This window comes from Octopus bimaculoides, chromosome 25 (assembly GCF_001194135.2).
Source record: "Octopus bimaculoides isolate UCB-OBI-ISO-001 chromosome 25, ASM119413v2, whole genome shotgun sequence".
Classification (NCBI taxonomy): Eukaryota; Metazoa; Mollusca; class Cephalopoda; order Octopoda; family Octopodidae; genus Octopus; species Octopus bimaculoides.
The window spans coordinates 6,556,955-6,565,628 of record NC_069005.1 but is presented as its reverse complement, the minus strand read 5'-3'; the positions used below and the strand labels follow the sequence as shown (position 1 = coordinate 6,565,628).

Sequence of the window (8,674 nt, the reverse complement as noted above, 5' to 3'; positions counted from 1 at the left end):
TTGCTATCTGCCTCAGAACTACAACCACTTTCAGAGATTCTAGAAAAGGCTATTAGCATTGCTTGTCTCCCTCCCTTTGACAGAGCCATTCAAATCTTAAACTGTTTGCATCTGGCTCAAATATTGCACCCTCTTTATATTAAAAAATAGCCCAGATCCAGTCTCTCACATCTGTCCTGCAATGTCATTCTAAAAATAAAATATCAACATTATCGAAAACTTGAAGCAACGAGATAATGCTTGAATTATTTCCAAACAATGTGTATAAATAAGGATTACATTTGACAGAATAATCTGTATGCTAAAGGGTTAAGACATGCGTCTTTTATATCTTAATGTAGCCAAGTTAAAAGGAGAACACAAGTGACCCAGTCATTAATATGCTGGAGGACAAGCCCCAAACTATGTCCTCCATAATACTACACCCCCTATACAACATGTAACAAGTTCTTTATTTCCATCTTGTCTCTGCAGGAGTAAGACAAAAGGGATCTTTGTTCCACCTGTCATAGTGGACATCCAAAATAATAACATAATGGATATTCTTGTGAGTACATTTGATGGAACCATTGCTCTGGTTGATGGCCAGGCATTTACACCCAAGTGGAAAATTAACTTTACTAATTATGAATCATTCAGGTGAGTAATTAAACATGGTTTTGTTTTCAGTTTTGAAGTAGAGAAAACTAATTGATTTAAATTAACTGTTCTATGGTGATTCTTGTCTGGACTCTATCGGCTGGACATTGTTAAAATAATAATGATCTTATTGTATACAGAGCTCATCAGAAAATGTAACCGATAGTACATGACCAGGACATAGAATTATGCACAGGAAGTGAATAGTGAATGAGTCATTTTATGAAAAAAAAAACACAAAATATAGGTTGGTGGGCATCAGGTGTACTTTTGATGAATTTCAGAAAGCATGGAAGTTTTTAAGGATGTAGTGTCCTGATAACTAACAACTGATGCTGGTAGCTTATTCAATGCTCTTCAACAATTCTGAACACGAAAAAAATGTTTCCAAAAGTCATGGGTGTTGGCATCGCTTTTTGATCATGTAATGTGCCACATAAAATGCATGTGGGTCAGTGCCACATGTACAGCACCCATGCCAGTGCCACATGTACAACACCCATGCCAGTGCCATGTAGAAAGAACCCGTGCCAATGCCACGGATAAAGCACCTGCGTCGGTGCCACATCAAAAGCACCCAGTGCACTCTGTATAGCAGTTGGCATTAGAAAGGATGTCCGGCCATAGTAACCATGCCAAGACAGACAAATGGAGCCTGGATAGCTCTCCAGCCTGGCCAACTCCTGTCAAACTGTCCGACCCATGCAAGCATGGAAAACAGGCATTAAAGGATGATGATGATGAGCATGTCCATGAGTGTTAGTCATATGAAATTCAAAAAAGGGGCCTAAGCTTGTTGTTGGAAACATGGTTGTGCAGATACATTACAAGGGGCAGGGGCTGAAAAGTTCCTGGTTTTAAGGGTATCCTGAAAGGCCTACTTGGAGGCCTGACCTTCCGAGTTCTTTTATGGGCTTAAATAAAAGCTGTAGAAACTCTGCCAAATCAGATTGGAGCCTGGTGTAGCCATCTGGTTTCACCAGTCCTGAGTCAAATCGTCCAACCCATGCTAGCATGGAAGGCGGACGTTAAAACGATGATGATGATGAACTGATCCTCCTGTATTTTCTTTTACCCAAAGCCAGGAACTTTTCAGCACTCGCTCATATTTGGAGAGTATTATTATTATAAATTTGGTGGACCTGAAGACAATAAATGCTGTGTCTTGAATTGGCTGTCTATGACCCCCCCCCCACCCACTACAAGCTCAATCGATCTCAACACTTCTAGTGACCCCCCCCTTCTCGCTCTTACCCCCACTACTGTTCTGTTTCGTCCTCTGTATCACTGTCGTATTTCTCTCAGTATTCCAGCCCCTGGTTACTTCAACGATGATGCCTACCTGGATTTCATGCTGCATCTCAATTTTGGTACCTGGCCGTATTACACATATTCCATGGTAAGTTCTTCTGGCCTCTCTCTCTCGACCGAAACACAACACCATTTGTTTTAGTGACCCATACCCCCACTTCTGCCTTCCACTGACCAATACTCACCATTCTCTTATGTTGACCACTACAAACCACTGTGCATTGAACTAATCAATACCATTATGACCCAATATTTCTGACTACTACTACTACTACTACTGCTGCTGCTTCTACTGCTACTACTGCTTCTACTACTACTGCTGCTTTTACTACTACTGTTGCTACTGCTGCTGTTACTACTACTACTACTACTACTACTACTACTACAGTTTGAACATAAAACAAACAGAATATTTGGGTCGGGTATGACCAATTTAAATGCTAACGAGTTGACTGACTATACCATTCTCTTTGCTTCTATATCCCGTCTAGGTGATGGTGGTCAGTGGTAAAGATGGAACAATACTCTGGAAAATGGCCTCATCATTTCCTTCATTCACCTCTGATCTCACCTTACAAACAGTCGAACATCAGCGTGACGTCTTTGTATTCAAAACATTTAATCGCGATGGAGATATTCTTGTGCACAACAAAGACCTAGCTGATATCATTCCTACAGATTCTGTAAGTTGCTGTTTTTCTTTCTCATATTCTATATGCCCTGAGTGGAGGTGCAATGGCCCAGTGGTTAGGGTAGCGGACTCGTGGTCATAGGATCGTGGTTTCGATTCCCAGACCGGGCGTTCTGAGTGTTTATTGAGCGAAAACACCTAAAGCTCCACGAGGCTCTGGCAGGGGATGGTGGCGAACCCTGCTGTACTCTTTCACCACAACTTTCTCTCACTCTTACTTCCAGTTTCTGTTGTGCCTGTAATTCAAAGGGTCAGCCTTGTCACACTCTGTGTCATGCTGAATATCCCTGAGAACTGCATTAAGGGTACACGTGTCTGTTGGAGTGCTCAGCCACTTGCACGTTAATTTCACAAGCAGGCTGTTCCGTTGATCGGATCATCTGGAACCCTCAACGTTTTAAGCGATGGAGTGCCAACAACAACAACAAAATATGCTCTGAGCAGATGTCATTTAGTTTAAAGTCAGTCCTCACATAGCAGACAATGATCAAAGGTGTTCCAACCAGGACCACCTTGTTTTATCCTGTATATCTGTAGACTATAGCATCTAATGCAGTGGTTCCCAACCTTTTCACTACCCCTTTAATTTGAATGAATTTTCCCACGGACCCCAAGATATTGAAAGGTCTGTCAGCTTAACATGTTCACTGGTCCCCTGTACTACTTCAACAGACCACCAGGGGTCCACAGGCCACAGGTTGGGAACCACTGGTCTGAATTGTCCTTCCTCTTCTTAGACAATTATTTGAAGAAAATATTTGGCTGCCATTCTTAGAAGTTTGAGCAACTGCATAGAGGCTCTCTCCCTCTCCATTTTCAGAAGTAATCAAGCAGCCCCGTGCTCCCTAGATAATCAGTCGACCACAGAACAGGTGCATTAGCTGTGTTTACACTATGTCTGAGACCCATGTTTCACAGTTTGGGCATATTGTGGTGAGTCATATGGATATGCAGTTCAACAGCCTGCACTGTCCTGTCTATTTCTGCGTGGCAGCTTGGGCAAGTGTCTCCTACAGTGCTTCTCAAATTATCTAATGTGGTGTACTGGCACTTTCGTGATATTGTTCAAGGTTGTAAACAACCATCACTTTTGTGGCGCTTGCTTACAACTTACTCCTGAAGTCAAGACAAGAGCATACATACATACATACATACATACATACACACGCACGGAAGCGAGTGACAATGTGGCCTTATTATTTATTATGGCTCGGTTCCAATCTGGGCTGCAGCAACAAAGTCCACCCACCACATTGTTCAGTCCACCATCACTGCCTTTAGGTCCCAGATACATCCGAGGCCAGTGTCTGCAATCAAGTGGTCAATATCAGTGTGACAATATTTTCCTCTTCTTACATCACCATGAAGTGAATTCCACAGGACTAATTTGCTGTCCCTTTATTCTCAATGTCAGGCTGAAGCGATGTTGTTTTTGGCTAGTGATCCCCACCCCTCATTCTCCACACCCCCTACTGTGTCATGCTACATGTGCCACAGTGTAACCTGAATATAATTTTCTTTCCCTATACTTTTAATTATATTTTTAGTTCAGGTGTGTCACCAAATTTGGAAAAGAATATAAATGTACCACAAGTGAAGAAAGGTTGCGGAGCATTGGACTAGATTATTTAATGTAACCTCTTTTTAAGACAGTAGACAGAGTTGAGTTTAGGGCTACTATTTTTAGCTCCTTTGATAGTTCCATGTTACTAATGCCAATCAATAATCTGTCTTTCTCTCTCTCTCTTTCTTGTAGCCGGTTGAAGATAACAGACCTTATCCAGATTCTTGTAAGTGTTTGTTTACTTATAGTTCTGTGTGTGTGTGTGTGTGTTTGGCTGTTACACTGTTGGCTAAAACTTTGTTAACAAAACCCAGTGTTTCTTCTGTCCGCTTGTATGTGCACACGCAGTGTGTTTTGCATTTTAAAACTGGCAAAGGAAAAGTATGTGCACACATGTGAGGTTTCCAACATGAAATTGAATTTCGTTTAATTAAAGAAATTTTAGTGATGGTAACTCGCTTGCATACAAACACACTTTGCAAAGAAAGACAAAATCTGCTCACAACACAATCTCTTTCCCAACCACATGGTTCTGAGTTCAATCACTTTGTGGAACAGCTTGCCTGTCACACACACACACACACGCGCGCGCGCACGCACGCCTGTTGTGTGTGTCTTTGTGTTTGTCCTTACCACTTCCTGATAACCAATGTTGGTTTGTTTATGTCCCAGCAACTTAGTAGTTTGACCAAAAAAGAATGTCTGATAGAACACACACACTCACATGCTGTTGTGTCTGTGTTTGTCCTTACCACCTCTTGTTCAACAAAAAAAATAAATGTCTGACAGAATAAGTACCAGGGTCAATTTGTTTGACTGAACCTAAACCCTTTTTGGTGGTAGTGCCCTAGCATGGCTGTAGTTCAATGACTGAAACAAGAAAACATATAAAGAACTAGATGGGTGTGGCGTTCGTCCCACCACAGACACTAGGGGCAGTTGTTTTCTGCTGTAGTCAAGAATCAACTAAGAGTATGCAAACAGGTTCAGGAGTGGCTGTGTGATAAGTAGCTTGCTTTACCAACCACATGGTTCTGGGTTCAGTCCCACTGCGTGGCAGCTTGGGCAAGTGTCTCCTACAGTGCTTCTCAAATTATCTAATGTGGTGTACTGGCACTTTCGTGGTATTGTTCAAGGTTGTAAACAACCATCACTTTTGTGGCGCCTGCTTACAACTTACTCCTGAAGTCAAGACAAGAGCATACATACATACATACACACACACGCACGGAAGTGGAAGCGAAATGGCCCAGTGGTTAGGACAGTGTACTCGCGGTCATAAGATCGCAGTTTGGATTCCCAGACTGGGTGTTGTGAGTGTTTATTGAGCGAAAACACCTAAAGCTCCACGAGGCTCCGGCAGGGGATGGTGGCGAACCCTGCTGTACTCTTTCACCACAACTTTCTCTCACTCTCTCGTCCTTCTCTGTTGTACCTGTATTTCAAAGGAGCCAGCCTTGTCACGCTGAATATCCCCGAGAACTACGTTAAGGGTACACGTGTCTGTGGAGTGCTCAGCCACTTGCACGTTAATTTCACGAGCAGGCTGTTCCGTTGATCGGATCAACTGGAACCCTCGTCGTAACTGACGGAGTGCCAACAACACATGCACGATGGGCTTCTTTCAGTTTCTGTTTACCAAATCCACTCATTGAGTCTGGAACGTAGTAGTTGGGAAGCAAATTTTTTAAAGAAGTTCTTTTAATAAATCTATCTGGCTATTTATTTATTCGTTTATTTATTTCAGCCCATTTACCTCAAAATCAATCACCTTTCTTCATATCTCCGGCTGGCTACTTCTTAATTTGTGCAGTAACTTCACAGTCAGCAATCACTGAAGAAGTTTTCATCATGGACCGAAGCAACATGGACAAACCCATTCAATTGGCAGAAAATAAATATTCCTGTGAGAATTTTTAGATTCATTCATTGATGTTGTTGTTATTATTGTTAACCCTTTAGCATTTGGATTTCTCTGTCAAATGTAATGCTTATTTATTCATTGTATTATCTTGTAGCTTTGAAATTACAATAAGGTGATTGGTTATTTTTAGAATGACATTGTAGGGTACGTGTGAGAAGCTGGATATGGCCAGTTTGAACATATATATATTTCCTAAGCACAGGCGCATGGCTCAGTGGTTAGAGCATCAGGTTCACAATCATGAGGTAGTGAGTTCAATTCTCAGACTGGACTGTGTTGTGTTCTTGAGCAAGACACTTTATTCCATGTTGCTCCAGTTAACTCAGCTGTAGAAATGAGTTGCGATGTCACTGGTGCCAAGCTGTATCAGCCTTTGCCTTTCCCTTGGATAACATTGGTGTGGGGAGGTGAGGCTGGTATGTATCGGTGACTGCTGGTCTTCCATAAACAGCCTTGCCCAGACTTGTGCCTCAGAGGGGAACATTTTTGATGCAATCCCATTGTCATTCATGACCGAAGGGGATCTTTACTCCTTTACTCCTAACCACATGGTTTCAGATTCAGTCCCACTGCATGGTACCTTGGGCAAGTGTTTCCTACAAAGGGATTTGTTGTGTGAGGCTGAAACAATACAAGAAACCACGAAGTTATCTACTAAAGAAAAAGGAAAACAAAAGGAAATAAGGTTGCAGTTTTACTTTGTATTTCTATATTTTGGGGTTATGACTCCTCTTCAGGACATCTGGAAAAAGCGAGGAATGGGATAGTCATTGCTCAGGTGTGTGGGAGAGGAAGGAGGAAGGTGATGTATGCAGACTGAGTTGCTAGGGTAACCAGTCTGTTTCATGTAGTTCCTTTCTCTTGTTAATGGCTGGTCTGAATATGTTTATAAGGAGGGGGTGTCCTTGATTCTGAGGTTGAGTGGCCCTGGTGGGTACCTTAAAACCCTGGGTCAAGATAGAAGCTGTGAAATTTTGGGTTGGGTAGGGACCTAGCCAATTACATCAGCTCCACTGCTCAACTAGTTCTTATTTAAGTAACCCTGAAAGGACGAAAAGCAAAAGTCAGTCTCAGTGGGATTTGAACTCACAATTTCAAAAAACCTTGAAGAAATGCCTCTAAACATTTCGTACAATGCACTAATGATTCTGCAAGCTTGCCATTATATATTGTTGTTGTTGGCACTCCGTCGCTTACGACGTCGAGGGTTCCGGCTGATCCGATTAGCGGAACAGCCTGCTCGTGAAATTAACGTGCAAGTGGCTGAGTATTCCACAGACACGTGTACCCTTAACGTAGTTCTCGGGGATATTCAGCGTGACACAGTGTGACAGGCTGACCCTTTGAAATACAGGCACAACAGAAACAGGAAGTAAGAGTGAGAGAAAGTTATGGTGGAAGAGTACAGCAGGGTTTGCCACCATCCCCTGCCGGAGCCTCATGGAGCTTTAGGTGTTTTCACTCAATAAACACTCACAATGCCCAGTCTGGGCATCGAAACCACGATCCTATGACCGCGAGTCCGCTGCCCTAACCACTGAACCATTGCGCCTCCACAGCCATTATATATAGAACAGAGGAATACATTACTTGGTTCTTAATAAATACAAATTCTGCACCAGGTATTGAGTACTTCTTGTCTTGTTTGCAAAACAAAAACGTGTATACAGGGCTCAATATGATAATCTAGAAACTTTGAAGATATATCTGCAGCATGGCCGTGATCTGATGACTAAAACCACTAAAACCTCAGTAATAACATTTGTGGTACCTCTATACAGCCAAGTGTACTGGGCCCTCTAGACTATTGGCTAACGACTTACTTGATTATGGGCATGGTGGTGGTGGCGGGGTGTTGATCCTTAATGTCAGCTGTAGCTACAGGTAGTCTGTGTGTTACTAAAATTAATTTTATCAAATTTGAAATTTTATTTTCCCTCTTTTGCTAGATTCGCCGTCTCCATCGACAGACAATCAGTGTGCTGTTGCTAAACCCTTTGGTCGTGGCACAGGTGAGTACTGGAATGGGTGGGTGGGTGTCACTGGTCTTTGATGTTGTGTTACTGCTGTTGCTTAACCAATCACACTGCATGGTACATGTGACTGTATGGTACATGTGACTGCATGGTTCATGTGACTGCATGGTACATGTGACAGTATGGTACATATAACAGCGTCGCCTTACTGGCACTTGTGCCGGAGGCACGTTAGAAAACCATTCGAGCAAGTTCGTTGCCAGTGTCGCAGGACTGGCTCCTGTGCAGGTGGCACGTAAAAAACACCATTTTGAGCGTGGCTGTTGCCAGTACCACGTGACTGGCCCTTGTGTTGGTGGCACGTAAAAGCACCCACTACACTCTCGGAGTGGTTGGCGTTAGAAAGGGCATCCAGCTGTAGAAACTCTGCTAGATCAGATTGGAACCTGATGTAGCCATCGGGTTTCACCAGTCCTCAGTCAAATCATCCAACCCATGCAAGCATGGAAAGCGGGCGTTAAACGATGATGATGATATATATACATACATACATACAAACACAACAGGCT

At 42.8% G+C, this 8,674-nt stretch overlaps 1 protein-coding gene across 1 annotated transcript in view; it reads left to right on the top strand.

Annotated features, from left to right (window-relative positions):
- Positions 1–8,674, top strand: part of LOC106873019 (protein FAM234B) — a 22,541-nt gene that overhangs the window by 12,238 nt on the left and 1,629 nt on the right. The window contains exons 8-13 of the mRNA XM_014920220.2: positions 475–639; positions 1,945–2,038; positions 2,442–2,633; positions 4,398–4,431; positions 5,953–6,111; positions 8,079–8,141. Coding sequence (XP_014775706.1) covers positions 475–639; positions 1,945–2,038; positions 2,442–2,633; positions 4,398–4,431; positions 5,953–6,111; positions 8,079–8,141 — 707 coding nt within the window. The remainder of the gene's footprint in view (positions 1–474; positions 640–1,944; positions 2,039–2,441; positions 2,634–4,397; positions 4,432–5,952; positions 6,112–8,078; positions 8,142–8,674) is intronic.